The 19,051-nt window shown below is 37.6% G+C and overlaps 1 protein-coding gene across 2 annotated transcripts in view; it reads left to right on the top strand.

Annotated features, from left to right (window-relative positions):
- The window catches only part of LOC107669453 (exostosin-like 3), a 35,909-nt gene extending 16,858 nt beyond the window's left edge, over positions 1-19,051 (top strand). Inside the window, exons 2-6 of one of the 2 annotated variants that reach the window (XM_016461678.1) lie at positions 5,059-7,652; positions 8,387-8,514; positions 10,419-10,563; positions 10,859-10,987; positions 18,860-19,051. In XM_016461678.1, coding sequence (XP_016317164.1) covers positions 5,511-7,652; positions 8,387-8,514; positions 10,419-10,563; positions 10,859-10,987; positions 18,860-18,901 — 2,586 coding nt within the window. In that variant the 5' untranslated portion in view covers positions 5,059-5,510 and the 3' untranslated portion in view covers positions 18,902-19,051. Of the gene's footprint in view, positions 1-5,058; positions 7,653-8,386; positions 8,515-10,418; positions 10,564-10,858; positions 10,988-12,517; positions 13,610-18,859 lie in introns of those variants that run through there. The other variant, XM_016461677.1, reaches the window with a different exon arrangement.

Below are 19,051 nucleotides of genomic sequence, written 5' to 3'. Positions count from 1 at the left end.
TTGAGATTCGCGATCACAAGGACTCTATACTATGGAGCGGCAGTACTTACCACACATTTGACAAGATTAGATGTTTGTCATTGGTGCTCAAGATCTGCAAATCATGCGCAATCATCCTATCAGACATTTCTCCTTACTCTGTGTATGTGGTAAGTGAACTTTCATGTACTATAATGCAACAGGCTACTGCTAGCAAGCAGCTAACCTTTAAGTGGCTCTGTATAACGCGTTATTTGTTTCACGGTTCGGGCACACCCCTAACCCCGCCAACCCCCTATCGCCCAACCCTATTGCATGACCTCTCTAAAATTGTGCTATTGTCTTGTTGCTAAGGTGTTTTTAGCATGCTGGTATGTGGTTGATAGAGTATAGTTTAAAATTTAATCATGTTGGGGTTTTGTTGAAATTTCTAACTCTTAACTTTAGAAAAAATTATATTGATGCTTGACTTCTTAAACCTCACTTTTGATGTCCATTTCTGCCGATGCAACTTTCAGTTCATTTGAAGAGGAAGTGGGGAAAAAGAGGAAGAGAGAAGGATAGTTTTCTCCTATGCAAAAACCATTGGGGACTATATTTGATTAAAATACCGAACATGTTTAATTTTTTTTCTATTTACACTGGTTCTTTTTGGACTCTTGCCTTCAAAGCAAATTTCAGTAGGAGAAAATTGGTTACCCTGTCGTCGGGAAATGTCATTGCTGCATAAAATATGCTCGCACTGATAATAAGGGATCCATAATTTCCTGCTTTCATCCGTATTTGCTGCTACTCAGCCACGGCCAGACTGGGAAAAATCCTTCCATTTACAAAACTGGTTAAATATTGGCTTGTGGTAAATTTGCTTTGCCTTCACAACCCAGAGGCGGTGTGAGGATTAGACAGAGAGTTGTTATTCCAGAGAAACTTTCCGGACCTGATCACAGGTCAGTGTGAATTTATTCTTCAGAACACATCCAGTTTCTTATTAATGGCCGGACGGTTCACTGTGGAGACAGAGCTCAGACATGCTGAAACTTGCCTGCTCACATGAGAAGAACTATTCTGCTTTAAGGGACCTATATTCATTTTGTGAATATGGGCCCTTTCAATTTATTGCTGTGATCATAGCTGAATTTTCAGCATCATTACTCCAGTTTTCAGTGTCACATTATCCTTCAGAAATAATTCTAATATTCTGATTTGCAGCTCAAGAAACATTTCTTGATTTATTTGACATTATCATCAATGTGGAAAACAGTCTTGCTGCTTAACATTTTTTGTGGAGACCATAATGCATTTTTTTGAGGATTCTTTGATGAATGGAAAGAACAGCATTTATTTGAAATAGAAATTTTTATAACATTATAAATGTCTTTTAATGTCACTTTTGATCAAAATAAAAAAACAAAATACCTAAAACCTTTGAACAATAGTGTACATATTAAGGTCATTAGTAGAGGTTGACCGATAGTAGATTTTACCGATACCGATAGCTAGGTTGGACCACACTGGCCGTTACCGATTAATCATCCGATAGTTTTTAAAATGGATACTCAACGAAAATTAAAATAGTGCATTTATATAAAAAAAAAGTACTGAACCATACTTTTTTACATGAATACAAATATTAATATTATTAATTATATATTGATCATTAAACTTCAAAATGTAAAAATTTATTAGTAGATGTTGAAATTAACAAACACTAACTAGATGGCCATCTTTAAATATCTACACAAAGGACATAGCATTGAAATTACATACATATGGATATTGTATGTATACTCTCACACTTTAATTGCTTCTATTCTAGAGCATGTGATGATTATCTCATCAAAATAACAAAATATGGCAGTCGCACACCGGGCAAAAAGCACAGCGCTGCGTCTAGGAGAACTCACAGGTATCAGGAGTCACACACACGTACAGGACGTGTCACGTCACCAGCCGGGCAAAAGTTCACGTCAAGAATGATTAAAAAGCCGGCATAGATGAGTTTGAAGTTCGGTGTTTAAAAAAATAAATAGAGCAAAACGGAAAGAAAAAGCGCAATCTATATTATAGCTCTCTATATGAATCATACAGACTTTATTAGAGCCACAGAAAGACAAACGACAAAATGCACAATACACAGTTTTACAGCCTAGGGTGAAGTCATTATGTACATTAACAACAATTTGGGACTAATATAATGTAATTTAATCAAAAACTGTGTGAATGGCGTTCTGCGGCGCAGCAGGATTTCTGTCGGCTGAATGAACATATCAGTTTGCTTTCTCACGTCACAGCTTTAAATCTGCAACTTCGCTGGATAACAAACGCATTAAAGTGACCAGCTGGATATAAACTAATGCAAATAGATGTTAACAATCGTGACATTTAGCATTTGCGTCAGTCTTGCGTGCGTTTTGGTCACATTGTTTTAACCGCTTGAGGTGCTGCTAATGTTCGCGTCCTCTCAGCCTTGAGAGCAAACATACTGCTGTCCTTTCTCCACTAATGCAGCATCCAGTTAACAAATTAATTACTTAGTAACGATATGAAAACATGCACTATAGTGTACTGTGTACACACCATTTCGTTGTCTGTTTTAAATCCATGCATCTGAAGGGTCAAAACAAACAGCACGTGCTGTCAGTGATTTCCGCCTCTAGAGGCCGCTCTCGCTCTCGTACTGTATAATGACAGCGGAGCCTTCAGCCGCTCCAGCAACGGACGCAACCCGGAAAAACTATTGGCATGGATTTTTGCTCATAGTTCCGGCAATCAACTATCGGTGCCGATTAATCGGCAAACCGAGACATCAGTCGACCTCTAGTCAGAAGTTACATTTATATATTTACAAATATTGATTGCTATGAATTGCATTAAAGAGGTCATCGGATACTAAATTCACTTTTACATGCTGTTTGAACATAAATGTGTGTACACATCTACCCTATAATGATAAAAATCCACCCAGTGGTTTTTATTTAATCCCTAAAAATAATATCCCCTTTTTCAAATCAGGCTGTTCTCAGCTTCTTGTCTGTGTGACGTCACAGGAGCAGGGACGTAGACAAGAATGGTTCCATAGCGATTGAGGTGTTCTGTTGTTGGGTGTAATAATGAACATAGCACTCATCATTTACTCCCGACATCTGAGCCGCTGAAGACGCAATGGATTACTTTTGTTTGTGAAGGGAATGTGCCCCTGATCTACCTAAATGCGTTTGTTCGCGCGAATCATTTGTCCAGCTTCACTTACAGCAGAAGTGAGTATAAGGGTTTTTTTTAATGAATCTTTGCAATCGCTATTCCTAATAACGTGCTAGTTAGCAAGTTTCGCGGCTAGAGTAAACGGTCTCTAAAGAGCACGGTTCGTCACCCCACAGAAGAGAGGGGCGGGGTCAGCAGAGTTCATTAGCATTTAAAGCAACATGCAAAAAAATGGGTTGATTTCTGCAGAGCTGATTTTTACAAGGTAAAAAGGGTGTTTTTTACACTACCATTGAGAAATTCTAACCAATGTATGTTATAGACTTTTCATTAAGACCCTAAAGAATCATATCAACTTGTGGAAAATGGGCATCCGATGACCCCTTTAATTAATCTATGTAATCGAGCAGACTCATTCTGAACTCTCAAAATAGGTGAAATGGCCTAAATCAGTAAAGGAGCAAAACATCAACTCTGTCCTGACTATTGCATAACATAAACGCAGAGTTTAGCCTTTATTTTTTGGAGTTTTCTCATGCTTGTGCTAATTTTTTAGTACATCAACATGATGTATTATTGAACCAGCCACAACAAACAACCCTTACAGCAGTGAAAGGAGGCTAAATAATGGAGCTTAATCACGGAAAGGTCAAAAAGAATGATTATCCACTTCAGTTGTTCAGAGGGCAAGTGTTTTATGAGCCCCAATTAGTCCCTTAGTATCAGCGTCTGTCTCTCATCACTTGAACATTTCTCTGGAGATCTTGAGTAATTAATCTAAGGAGAGCAGGGTGCCCTTCCTTCTCACACGGTCTAGCTCCGATAGTCTGTAGCAGTGGAGATCAGGCTTGTGCTGAATCCCAATTTTTGTAGTATTGCAAATGTAAAAAGTATATGTGAAAAAGTATACACTATGAGTGCATAGGTCCTAGCATTGTCTTAATACAGGCTTATCTAAATATGTTTTGTTCTGTGTGAGTTTTGATCAGTAGAGTATATGAGTCAGACAGTGGTCTAACAGAAGTGTGTGATAGTTCATCTCTTCCCTACTGCAGGATCATGGCCATGTCAAACTCTGTTCCATTAAAGGGAAAATCAACCCTCAAGTCCTCTCATCCAGAGATAATGAAGCTCTCTGAAATCTTGCATGGCTTTTACTGATGGCTGCATGTGCAATTCTAGCAGAGACAGTGACTTGAGGTGATTCACATGTTTTTTTTCCTGTACGCATGCCTTATGGAGTGTTTGCTCTGTGGGTTTGTTTTAGAACAGCTGCTAATGCTTGGAGCTAGCTGTCAGCATACCAGATAATGTGTTCAGTGAATAGGACAAGTCTGTGAGGTCATTCTGAGCGCTGCCAGTTGGTTTCGAATCTTAACAAATGGGTGTGAACTCTTTTTTTGTGGAGCTGTGTTCAAAAACATCTCTTGCCAATTGCATACTGTAATCCCTAATAAGAACTGCGATTTGGCCAGAGAGTCTTTTAGGCCAGAAACAAATACAGGCATAAATGCTCGGCCAACATATTACAATTGTACTGTCCTATACTAGATATTTCACATGCATACTTGCAATATTGTGTCAGTATTCAAGGGGCGATAAAAAGAGATCTATGAGAGTTCAATTTGGGATGCGTAGTTAGAAGTGTCTGTGCTAATGTACTTGTGTACTGTTTCGGGCCTTAGACTTGATTAAGATTGATGTGTCCTTGGAATAATGATATATGGAGGCTGTCCTATACATTTCAGATTAAAGCAAAGTGATTCATATTTCCTATCTTTAGCATTGATCATATAAAATAGCCCACAGGTGTATTTAAGACTTCTTGTTTTCCTGAATTGTTATGCAAATAACTGACACTTGCTGTCTGTTTTGCAGATTGAGTGCAGTTGGATGGCATGCAGTATCTCCAAGAGATTATGGCACACTGTGGCCAGTTCATGAGTCTCAACAATGGAAGAGTGACCAGAGTATGATGCCACAAATAAAAATGCAGTTTAGCCATGCCTCCATTGCTGATCCCCATCAAGGACACTCAATTTTTACTGCTGTCTGGGACTCGCCCTCTTCTCTTGGATAGATTCAATTTCAACATACATCATACAGCATGCAAGACCATATTGTTTATGGATGATATCATTCTGTCACGAGAAAGATGAAATTTCCTTTTATCAGGAGTCCCAATTAAAACAAGGACACATAAGTTACGAACTCCAGAAAGGGGTAAAACTGAAAGTGTGTACAATACAGATGAGGTTGCATTATGGCAGCTGAATCTCCTCAACGGCTGCATTCACGTATCTGGTACGGAGGAGAGTGATAGTTGCACGATGCAGCGAAGCGGAGGCATCGTCGGGAACAGCGGCCAGCCATGGGTACTGCGGCGAGTACGGCTCACCTGGCTCAGTTTCATGCTCTTCTTCATCCTGGTCTTTTTCCCTCTCATTGCACATTACTACCTCACCACAATTGATGAAGCAGGGGGACCAGATAAACGCATTTTTGGGCCAAGACCTGGAGGAGAGCTGTGTGAAGCGAAGCATGTTCAAGACCTGTGTCGTATCCGGGAATCCGTCAGCGAGGAGCTACTTCAGCTTGAGGCAAAGCGACAAGAACTCAATGGCGAGATAGCCCGACTTAACCTACGCATCGAGGCCTGTAAACGTAGTATTGACAGTGCCAAACAGGACTTGTTACAACTCAAAAATGTCATCAGCCAGACAGAGCACTCTTACAAGGAACTTATGGCACAAAACCAGCCAAAACTGTCATTGCCAGTTAGACTTTTACCAGACAAGGATGATCCTGGATACCCTCCTCCGAAATCGGCCCAAAACTGTCGTTTGCATACTTGTTTTGATTATGCTAGATGTCCACTTACATCTGGCTTCCCTGTCTATGTTTATGACACAGGGTCTTATCCTTGGGGTGAGAAGTTGGACCCTCTTGTCAAACAAGGCTTTGCCTCATCCGTCAAAAGCAGTGTATATGTGACAGATAATCCAAACATTGCTTGTCTGTACATAGTGCTCGTTGGGGAAATACAAGAATCACCCTCCTCTCCTCCCGCCTCGCCTTTAGACCTTGAAAAGCAGCTCAAGGTTTTGCCATATTGGAGGTTGGATGGCCACAACCATCTACTTGTACACCTTTCAAGAAAGTCTCTGACACAGAACTTCCTGTACAATGTGAGCACAGGCCGAGCAGCAGTGGCACAGTCTACCTTTTTTGAACATCAATATAGGGAAGGTTTCGACATGGTGGTGTCTCCACTAGTCCATGCTCTGTCTGAGCCCAACTTCCTTGAGGTCCCTCCGCAAGTCCCGGTCAAGAGGAAGTACCTCTTCACCTTTCAGGGAGAAAAGGTTGAGTCTTTGAGGAGCAGCTTGCTTGAAGCCCCACCGCAGTCCTTCGAGGAGGAAATGGAGGGTGATCCACCAGCTGACTATGATGACCGCATTATTGGCACACTTAAGGCTGTACAGGACAGTCACCTAGACCAGGTTCTTGTGGAGTTCACTTGCAAGAATCAGCCCAAGCCGAGTTTACCAACAGAGTGGGCGTTGTGTGGCGAGCGTGAGGATCGTTTAGAAGTACTGAAGGTCTCTACGTTTGCCTTGGTGATATCTCCAGGCGATGTCCAGTTGGTGGCATCTGCTGGCTGTAGCATGAGACTTTTTGAGGCTTTGGAAGTTGGGGTAATACCGGTGGTGCTTGGCGACCACTCAAAGTTGCCCTACCATCACCTTATACGCTGGAGTGAGGCAGTCATTATGGTACCCAAGCCTCGCATAACGGAGCTGCACTTTCTGTTGCGTAGCATCTCAGACAATGACCTTCTGGCCATGCGACGGCAGGGTCGGCTTCTTTGGGAGACGTACTTCTCCACCTCAGAGAGCATCTTCAGCACCATCCTGGCTAGCGTACGAACCAGCATCCAGATACCAGCAGCACCTATACGTGAGGAGCCTGCCCAGGAGATTCCCCACAAAGCTGGGAAGTTGGCAGGAACCGATGCTAACATGGCTGACAATGGCGACCTAGATCTGGGGCCTGTTGAAGTAGAGCCCCCTTATGCTTCGCCCCGCTTCTTGCGTAACTTCACCTACACAGCTGCTGATGTCTACCGCACCTGGAATCGTGCACCTGGCCCTTTCCATCTATTTCCACATACTCCCCTGGACCCCGTACTTCCCTCAGAAGCCAAGTTTCTAGGGTCGGGGACTGGGTTCCGCCCTATCGGCGGAGGTTCTGGGGGATCTGGTAAAGAGTTTCAGGCCGCTCTAGGAGGTAACGTCCCACGGGAGCAGTTCACTGTGGTCATGCTTACTTATGAAAGGGAGGAGGTTCTTATGAACTCACTGGAGAGACTAAATGGCCTTCCTTATCTTAACAAAGTGGTGGTAGTGTGGAATTCCCCCAAACCACCTTCCGATGATCTCCTCTGGCCAGACATTGGTCTACCAATTGTGGTAAGCATACATTATTTCTTGATCATATTTGTTATAGTCATATCTTTTTACTGGGCCAGTAAGCAACCTCCTAGTAACCTCCCGAAACACCCTAGTAAGATTCCTGAACACCCTACCAATGCATAACACCCTAACATCGTGGTGGCAAGTTTAGCACAGGCAGGCACCACTCAAGGAAAAAAATCTTGTTAAGCTTGTTATTAGTCAGAATTCTCCAAGGCTCAAATGTGATAGAACCTCACAAGCATTGCATTCTGCTGTAGATTTGGTCTGCTCTCTCTGCTGTCTTTGAAGCATAGCTTTCATGTCTCTAGGGCAGCAAGCCAAATTTGTTCTGGTGATATTAAAGGAAACAGTGCTGTATTAAGCCCACAGTAAGGTTATACTTTGAAATGAAAACCCAAACAGAATGCTGAAGTACCCCAAGTTTCTTACTATCTTCAAGTAGTTTGGAACTTTGAAATTGAGCATCTTTAATTATGGATGTAAGGTTGCAAAGTTGTATTAGAACTAGCAAATATTTTAATTTTAAACCATGCCTGCACACAAAACGTTTGCTTTATTAATCAAAAATGGTTAAGAGAAGTATTAAGTTGTTTTGATTGGCATTTGATGTTTTCATAAGGATGTGTGTCTGGCAGGCCCAGTAAAACCTCATAATAATGCCATGTTCTACCTCAACAGTCGTTCACAATGTGGCATGTTGATTCAACAGATGGGCTTTTTCTCTGCAGGTGGTACGCACAGAAAAGAACAGCTTAAACAATCGCTTCCTTCCCTGGGATGCAGTCGAGACTGAGGCTATTTTGTCTATTGACGATGATGCCCATCTTCGACACGATGAAATTATGTTTGGGTTCAGGTAAGGTTTTTATGATGCCAAGATCATACCATATTATGTTTAATAAGGCTGAGCAATTACACAGAATGCTTACAATATTTTCATGAAAATGTAAATAATTTAAATGAAATAATTTAATTCTCTACTTTGGCTGTTCACAAATTTATCCATCTTTTGGCCATTTCAAAGCAAATACGTCAATATCGAGGTATATACTGAATATAGTCAAAAGGCTTAAAATATTGAGATAAACCTTTGATTTTGTGTTGGTAAAATATTACATCCTGAAAATGCAATACCTACATTTTTGCAGATAATTTTGAAGATATTTCCCTTTTTTTAAAGATAAATTTAGGGGCATTATTTGTATAGGACCGTGCCCATGATGCTGTGACTCCATTACTTTTGCCCCTTTTAAAGAAATGTTATTTTGTGAAGTTCATTTTTATCATTTATATTATTAGAAAAGAATGTGAAACTCCCCATGATGTCACTGCTTCGGGCTTAAGTATGTTTAGGAAAAATAAATTCAGTTTTATGAAGCAAGGAAAGCAAAATATTTCTATAGGAGAGACCGTGTAAGCCGATCTGTTTTCTCACCTCAATCTGTATGTTTTAAGCATACCATTTTAGATAAAATTACAGTGTGATCCAAAGATGTGAAAAGTGTTTTCAAATGCACATGAACATCTGTATGCCCATTTAAATGTATTTGTGAAGAACGAGAGAACTGTTGTGGAGTGTTCCTGCAGGGTTTTTGCATTCAGTCATGTGATGTTGAGAGTTTAAGCCAACAGCTGCAGATTCAGTTGTTGGTTTGAGGAATTTAAAGCATCTGATCTGATAAAGTCCATGACAGTTGAAGAAAGCCCTGTGCTTCCCTCCTGTGTACTTCCATGTTTATTCACATGTTTTGTCATTGGGAAGACGAGCTGATAGCGGGAGCTTTAGATTTGATTTTACTTGCGCTGGTTTATTTTTTTTTTCGTCTGTTTGTTATGGGGTAAAAATGGTCACGTCAAGAATCTTTACACGCTGAACACTAATAATGTTCCCGATATGTTTTGGTGTCTTAACATTAGGGAATTGGTCAGGATGGTAAACAAGAAGATTTGTTTATTATTATTATTATTATTAGGTTGGCATTAGTGTTGTGACGGTACCAAAATTTCAGTATTAACGTTTTCATGTTTTTAGTACCGACTTGGTACCGAAATACCGGGTCTTTTGACAACACTAGTTGGCATTATAATCAAAGATGCTACCATTGCTAAACAGTCATTATGATTGATCTGTAGGCCTATTTTATGTGAGGTCTTTGAAAATATTTAGGCCTACATTTTATTTGGATTACACAATTTTAACATAAACTAATAAACTTAATGTGATGCATATGTGTCAGTCATACTGTCAATGAAACAGGAAAGGTTTCTGCATGAATATGGCATAGTTTATTATTAACTATTTGAATCTATTTGATTTTATTCAATTACTTAATTTATTCAATTCAAATTTTCATAATGCATTTATTCAAATTTCTTAGAATCAACATAAATCTGTTGTAAAAGTATTTAAATATGTTCAGTTAAAAAGTATGAATTTTGTTAAAATATGGCTAGCTGAGAAATAAACAATATTCAATTAGCAAAAATGAATGAGATTGAAAATTGATTTACTGATGATAAATATATAAACTTGTTTGTGTATTGAGTTTTTGTTAAAACTGTAATCCAAATGGATGAAAAATGTATATGTATTTTAAATATATAAATATTAAATGGCTTAATAATTATTATTATTTATTTATTTTGTATTTATTTATTTTTAGAGCATATATTGCTAAGAAACTTACCAAGTGCTGTTCAGTGATTATTAAAATCACCGGTTTGGATCATTCCCATCTCTTTCTCTTGCTTCGCTCCCAGGGTGTGGCGGGAGGCCAGAGACCGGATTGTGGGATTCCCAGGAAGGTTCCATGCCTGGGATGTAAATCACCAGTCTTGGCTCTACAATTCCAACTACTCCTGCGAGCTCTCCATGGTGCTGACGGGTGCAGCCTTCTTCCACAAGGTGAAGCTTTGACCGCTTTGACACTTCCATAGCCTGATCATGCCACAAATAGACACCAGGCTTATGTAGGTTTACCTAGATAACACCAGGAAATGGTTTAGTTAGTTAAAAACAATGTTGCTTCTAAGTACATTGTTGTTCAAGACGCAGTGCTTCATTTTCCAGATGGATAAGTTAACAGCACAACATGTTTCATTTATGAGCATTGCTGTGCAACATCATGGTACATTTGGAGTGCTTTGGCTCTCTTGCGTTAATTTTTTATTAAAATCCATAATTTCTTCCTCGCCCTCAGTATTACGCGTACCTCTATTCATACGTCATGCCTCAAGCCATACGTGACATGGTGGACGAGTACATCAACTGTGAGGATATCGCCATGAACTTCCTCGTGTCTCATATCACTCGCAAACCCCCCATCAAGGTCAGTGGGCTGTTACTTGAAACACATGTTATTTCAAGCCTTTTGGGGCTTTTGTCATTTGTGATTTCAGGTTCTTGCTCAGACATGCCATTTTTGGATATGAATAATGAATAGTATAATAATGTTAATCAAGACAATACATTCTGTTTCCATCACTCTGGGTAGCCCCACCCACAGAGAAATCTAATTGGTTCAAATCTTTTCTCCACCTAACTGTGTTTTGAACTTTGAATATGGCCTTATTGGCTTTTATTTTGTCACCGTGCAGCACTTCCAGTCAGGACAAAAAACAGTTTATTTTTAACTTGGTTACAACACAGTGTTACATTTTAATTATCTGACTCAAATTTAAATATGTTGCCATTGATAAATCTCTCTTTATCATGAACATAACATACCCTGGTCATATTTCACCCCCAAATCAAAAGAAAAATCAATAAAATTGAATATAAAATTAATCACTATATAAAATAGAATATAAAGAAATTTAAAGGAAATATATAATGTAATATAAAGAATATGATTGAAGAAAATTACGTTTATTTTCAGCAGTATTAGGCTTTTTTTAAATTTAATTTCCCCCTTTATTAGTATTTAAATCTAAAATAATTATATTATTTAAATTGTATTTATATATCACAATAATATTGTGTTGCCTAAATTGCTGTAATACAAAAATTGGAATCTAATAACAACCATCAAGAAAGGCAAACAAAAAAATTAAATTGTGGGAAAACGTTCTGGAATTAATAATAATAAAAATAAAATTTCAACAAATAAATAAATAAATATTTATAAAAGCTTTTTTTTTTTCTTATGCCAAAATGTATTTCTTTCTTTTTTAGTTTGATTTGGGGGTGAAATATGACCTGGAAATTGTAAGATTCTCCTGTTATCATTTTGCAGCCACAATTTAGTGGTTATTGTGCACTATAAAAAAAAATGAAATGTCTAGGAAGTGTCCAGACAGAGCACACTACTTCCAGTTTTACTCGTGTGTGTTACAATAAATTGATTTCAGTGGGATTATTCAGTAGGATTTCAGTTTTAGCTTTAAAAAGCCTTTGATTTTCTGAAGTCCATTGACTGAAGCATCGGGACAGCCATGAATTAACGGTGTAATGAAATTTGATGGATTTTCTCTCTCCGTCCGATGCTGTCTCGTCAGATTAAACACATCAATTACATTTGTTTTTGTTGTCACGAAGAAGCCAACCAGATTGCATTGAGAAAACAGGCTACACAAATGAAAAAGATGATATTGTGGTGTGAAGTTAATAAGTCTGTCATCTTTATATGGAGAGATTGATTTAATGGAATAATTCACTTAAAACTGTAAGTCAGTTACTCATTCTCATGTTGTTTTAAACCAGTATTACTATCCGAAGGAAGGACAAAAGCATCATAAAAGTAGTTCATACAAACTTTTGCCCTACATTCCAAGTCTTCTCAAGTTGTGTGATAGATTGTGTGAGGAACTGACTGAAAATGAAGTCATAAATCTGTTTTTCATGGCGTTCCCCCTCTCAGGTGACATCACGTTGGACCTTCCGCTGTCCCGGCTGTCCACAGGCTCTTTCGCATGACGATTCACACTTCCACGAGCGTCACAAGTGCATCAACTTCTTTGTAAAAGTCTATGGATACATGCCGCTGTTATACACTCAGTTCAGAGTGGACTCGGTACTCTTCAAGACGCGGTTGCCCCACGACAAGACGAAGTGCTTTAAATTCATTTAGCGGATCGGGGAACTGTAAAGCACAGACGGAGCGCGGACGCGGGACGGTCTCTCTGGGAACGTGAAGGGAACTAAAGCTTTCTTGTAAATATCAGAGAATTTTAGAAGTCAAGGGAGAACAATTAGAGACGAGCGATTACCGTCAGGCGTTTTTAACGCTGTGCGTGATTCATCAGCAGCCACTACAGATTTTATTTGCACCACTTTTCATGGGACGTCTGGGACAGCGAAGTCAAACGATATACTGACTGAACATACAGTTATGGACCGATGGAGGCTGCTTTTGATGACATATTTTGGAGAATTATGGGAGAGTCGGAAGTGTGTAAATGATACGTGTTATTTTTACTTTGCATATACTCGTTTGAAACGCACTGATGGTCATGTTTTGTTTTGTTTTGTTTTTTTCTTGTGTGCTTTTGTGCACGTGTGAATGGCTGCGTGTGTTGTTCTGTAGGTTGACGGTGACTAAGCGTCATTAAACCCCGTCAAATGTTTGTTGATCATCAGTAAGAATAGCACAAGATATCAAACATAACTGCATCGGAATAGCACCAAATCAAGCTGTTACACGTTCTCATGTCTGTCACAATCATACAAGAAAACAAAAAGTCTGTTTGTAACCTGTTCAGTACACTTGTGGAATAACCGATCCATCTTAACGCCTTTTGCTGGATAATCACGTCTGTTTGTGGCGACTGGCTCGTGTGTTGTCATTTTAATAAGGTTGAATGATTTCATAGGTGAAAATTGAAAAAATAAATATCCAGGTCATATTTAATCATATTTTACACAAGGAAAAAGGACATTTTTGTCAAATGTGACAATTTTCATGAATTACAGCACCCAAATTCTCATTTCGTAATGCAAAAATACATAATTAATGTACTTTGCCTAATGCAAAATATAGCTTTTCAATTTTTTTTTTTTGGATTTGCATGACAATTAAGCACATTACTATCAGTTCTCATTATTATAATCTAAAAAAATCTGTCATTACTGTAATGCACATAATTTTTTTTATTTTTTTATTTTCTATTTACATAATATGCTAAATTCAGTGCAACAAATATTACTTATGACATATAAAAAAATATACATAATTTTTTTGTGTGTGTGTGAGATTTTTGGGGTTAAATGTGGTTTTTTTTTGTTTGTTTTTTTTTGTTTTTTTGGCAAAATCTGGTCCTGAAATAATTTGTCTTAATTTTCCATCAAGCACAATGTTTTTTCTTATTTATTCCTTATTTCCTTTTGATTTTGTGGTGAAATGTGACCTGGACATGTTCTTGACAGCTTCATGTGCGAATGTGTTTGTGTGTCCGCTGATTATCTATCAAACACGTGTGACTGCATACGGCAGTGACGGGACGTGCAGTAGTTGCTCTTTCCTCTGTAAACGGTACGTGTCTCTTTTCTGTGGCAGGATGTTAACAACCTGACAAATCTGAGATGCCTTTGAGAACGCTGAGCTTGACTATTTCTGTCTGGTGGTTAATTCATGATGGCTGTCCTGACATGTTTGACAGGTACATTTAGGAAAATGGCTCTGCAATTGTAAATTAATGAGTTTTATTTAAAAAAAACAAAAACAAAAGAGGCTCTGTTCCCCTTAGAATAGGAATATGAATGATTAAAAATTTTTTTTTTTTTTTTGTGGTTACATGTTGCCCTTGTTTTGTATTGTGTATAAATCTATTGAACAGGCTTTAATGTTTTATTATTATTTTTAATTATTGTGAAGACCGTATGGCCTTTGGGATTGGACAGGAACTGACCGTACATGAACTATTGGTAGTAAAGTGTTAAATGCCAGCAAACTTGATAACTGACAACGTCTTCAACCACACTAATAAACCAGCCAGTGTCATCATCTTTCATTATGGTGAAGGTCTCAATCAGTTTTTATGAAATGAATGATTCACAAAAGGATTTGTCATTATTCAGTGTTCATGGAATTTTGCAATACATTTTGTGTTTGTGTTCATTGAGGAACAGGATCAGGAAATTGCAAACTGGATTCAAACTAACAACTCTGACAGTAAAACGGGACGGGATTGGGATCTCTGTAGTTTTTACTTAGTGTGTTTTTATTATATTAATTTATCTTTTTAAATTATAAGTAAATCTTTTCATTTATATTTAAATTTTTACTTTCATTTTTTAATGTTCTAAATATTAATTATTCTTCTTTATATTAATTGTTTAGTATTATTATTTTTATTTTCATTCATTTAAATATGATATTTTAGATCAGATGTGATGTCAGGCAGTACTTTTTTTTGCCCGGAAAGTTGGCAAGAGGTTCTAAATCCATAAATAGAAATCTAGCTGTAGTTATGGTATTCAACAGTCAAAATGAGAGGTGGTGTGAAAATATCTATCTATATAGAAATCTCTCTCTCCCGCTATATATAAACCAAACTTGTGTGAGAGAAATACTGTGTTCAAAAATGTGATATTACAAATTAAATCTGCACATCTCTAATTTACTTGACCTCACGAATAACAAATTCCAGCTGATTTCATCATTTGTTTGGAGTGGTAGAATGAACCCTTTTCTCTGTAATCACACATTACAGTAATTTAGTGGATACAGTTGCGTAAACAAATGGTTCAGAGTGATGTTTCATTATTCCTGATTCACACATCTCTAGTGTGTGCTCGTCTTCGTTTTGACTGTCCATCACGTGTTCCGGTCTGTGGGCTTCAGGGGCCGTGAGCGCAGCTGCTTTGACGGGCCCCGGGCTCAGGCGGGGTCTGCAGCTCAGGAAACACTGCAGTCTGTAATCAAACCCCAGTCACGCATCTTTCTGTCTGACATCAGCTGAGCGGCTCTCAAACACATGATGAGAGGCTGAAAAGCGGCTGTAAACCAGCCCAGTGTGAAATTAGACCCCTCCCTGTGAAGAAACATCTCGAGCTGCAACCTCATAAACCTCCACAGCAGCATGATTAAAGATGAATGCTGTAAGACACGTTTCTGTTCATCATATTTAACTCATCTCTATCTAGCCTTCTTTGTAGCATTCTGTAATGTATACATTGCTCTATATATCATTCTTTCTGTCATCCATTCTATCGTTCTTTCTAGAACTCGTTCTATCTATCGTTCATTATATTTATAGTTCTTTATAGCACTCCATCTTTTTTATATCTATTGTTCTATATATTGTCTTTCGTTCTGTCTGTCATTCTTTCCATTGTTTGTTGTATGTGTCATTCTTTCTATTGTTGATTCTATTGTTCATTCTATATAGGGCTGGCCGGTATGCCGCTATATATGTCGATAACACGGTATAAAGTGTCTATCGTTTATTTCGCGGTATGCAAATATATCGGCATAGCTCAGTACTACATAAAAGTTATGTACACCTGATCTAAGAGTGATAAAGAAACATGCATGAATGAGAAAATAAAGAGTGGGACGTGCTAGATGCTAAATAGAGTTATTAAGCGCAATAAGCAGTGAAAAAGCATGCACAAATTCAAATTTCTTTTGCATCTTATTGCGCTTGAATTATATCAATATGTCCGTCGTGTGGAGTATTCACATAAACACAGTCGGTTATGTGTTAAATAAATGTAAACAGTTGGGTGAAAACCGGATGCTTTTTTTAGTATATTGGTTCCGTGCAGTCGGTCTTAAAGGGACAGCAGCCTAATTTACCTGCTACTGTCTGTGGCATTAATGTTAATCAAAAGACAAAGAGAAAATCACTCACTGCTCTTGACTGAATCACTTTTGGATCTTTAATCATTCATCAGTTCATATCAGAATCAGTTCATATTTGATTCATACAGTGAAGATTATGCAGTGTTTTAGTTATATAGTTGATTATTCAATTTCTGTAGTAGGCCTATTTAAATAAACCTACAGTACTTTAGCTGCAAAACTTATGTTTATTTAATTTGTGTTTTTGTTCTATTCAGGGGTGTCAAACTCAGTTCCTGGAGGGCCAGAGCTTTGATTTAGATTCAAGCCTAATTAAACACACCTGATCCTGGTACGTGCCCAAAGTAAAGCGGCAGGGCAAGACATGAGTGAAGGAAGCTAACACAAGGCCTGGCCCTGCCCTGAGGGAAATGTCTGGAAAATTGCTTTAAATTAATGAAAAAAAATAATAATAAAAACACTGTTTTTGTGCTTCAGCATTTGTGATAAAGGCACAGTGTGGAACAGAGGTCTGTATTTAAAGTAACAGTAACACATTTGAATGTAAAGCTCATGAGTGAGTAAGTGTAACCTTATTTACCATGTAAAAGCTATATATATACAGTATATATATATATATATCATTCTATTTAGCATTCAAAATATCTATCTATCTATCTATCTATCGTTCTGAAGGTTTACCATATTCATGTGCAAAGGTATTTTTATAGCTCTTCAAGCTACATTAAAGAATACCATGGCATTACCATGGAACATGTCCAAAAACATATGCCGTTGTTTCTGAATAACCATAATAGTGTCATGATGCGAGTGTTGTCTGCCAGACGAAATACTATTTAGGTTTGGGGTTTGTTAAAATCAATAACCCTAAAATAAGCACTAGTAATAATAATGACACTTGCCTTACCATAAAATCACTGATAATTCATCTCACACAAGCACTGACTAGGGAATACTTGTACTAATGACTTAAACCGGAATAACGACAGGATTTGTGTCCAGACGTGAGGTTTCCCAGCACTCGTGAAAGTAACAAATGCAGCTGGATGATATGTTAGGTGTGTGTTTACAGCTCCCGTGAGAGACACACATGATATCAGTGCAGAGAGCGAGAGAGAGATTGTGTTTCAGTCCAAACTCCTCTCAGTCCACGAGTGCTGGATTACATTATGAATGTAAAAAACTAGGTTGAGGTTCATATTCATTGTCTTGAACTTTGACTGTGGCCCCAAAATGTATTCAGACACTGAAGTCACTTAGAAAAGTCTGAATGTCTTTACATTAGATACTGAATGTCTGCTTACTTTTCTCTTCACTAAAGTAACTTTCCTTCATCATGTTTGAAGTCTCGTCTTTTGAAGGTGTGTTGTGACGTGTTGTCAAGTATGGTGTCCCATACTCAGAAGTTGTGCTCTGCATTTCACCCATCCAAGTGCACACACACACACACACCGTGAACACGCACCCAGAGCAGTGGGCAGACATTTATGCCGTGGCGCCCAGGGACTTATGAAGTCGGTTCTCAAATTCACTCCGCAGTCATAATTTAAAAATATTTATATGCTGTTATAGCATTTATTAACATTATGGATTAGCTTTTATTTATTCATTTTATTTTATTTTTATTTGGTATTTTTATGTGCTTTTGTCGTTTTTATTATTTTTTCAAATATATTTCTATTTTTACTTCTACAAAGGGAAGCCTTTTGGATTTTTCAGCTAAAAGCCACCATTTTTCCTGGTTTGAATGAGGAATTAGATTTAACTCCATATCTGTGAAATGATTTTCAGTACGTTTATTGTTATTATTATCAAGATATATATATATATATAAAAAAAAATTTTTTTGTATATGTGATTATACTTTGAAATTGTTAATGATGCTATTGGTCCCCCCTGTAATGAGTATTTTGGTTTCTTCCATTTCTATGAGCAACTGATTATATCTGCACCTGTGACTAATTTTGTACTTGACACACTCTGAGGAAGGCTGGATGGCTGAAATGCATCAGTGTGCAGTGTTCTAGTCATTTTTAATGTTTCTAGAGTGAGCCATGTTTGAATAAAGGCTTTTTAACATTTTGGAACTGGAAGAAGTGCCTTGGATCTGTAGTTTCTATAGATATATTTCTATTTTGCTTTAATTTATTTTATTTTTTCAGTTTGATTCATTTTAGTATTTCAATTTAAATTTGTTTTATTTCAGTTAGTTGCCATGGCAGCATTTCTCATGTTCATTTAAGTGTTTCATCTAATAATTCTATTTTGTTTTAGCTCATTTTAACTTAATTTCAATTAATGAAAATGATTTGTAATCATTTTATTTTAGTATTTTACTAAATTAGATTAGTATTTTAGCAATCTTACTACTTCACCTTATTTCAGTTGCCATGGCAACATTTCTAATTTAAATTTTTTTTTATCAAATAGTTATATTTTATTTCCACTTTATTTCAGTGCGCAGAGGAAGTACAGGTGATGCTCATCACATTCATTTAATTTAATTTAAATTTATACATGAACTATCAGCATCACCCATTAACCACAAACAAACCACACTGACCGTCTTCATTTTCAACACGTCATCTGTTGTTTTAGCAGGTCAATCCTTGAACAGTGAGCTTGAGATTTCCTTCATAATAAATGCGG

The sequence above is a fragment of the Sinocyclocheilus anshuiensis genome, unplaced genomic scaffold (assembly GCF_001515605.1).
Source record: "Sinocyclocheilus anshuiensis isolate Anshui unplaced genomic scaffold, SAMN03320099.WGS_v1.1 scaffold96, whole genome shotgun sequence".
NCBI lineage: Eukaryota > Metazoa > Chordata > Actinopteri > Cypriniformes > Cyprinidae > Sinocyclocheilus > Sinocyclocheilus anshuiensis.
Note: the sequence above shows the minus strand (reverse complement) of the source record. Positions and strands in the feature narration are given on the sequence as shown.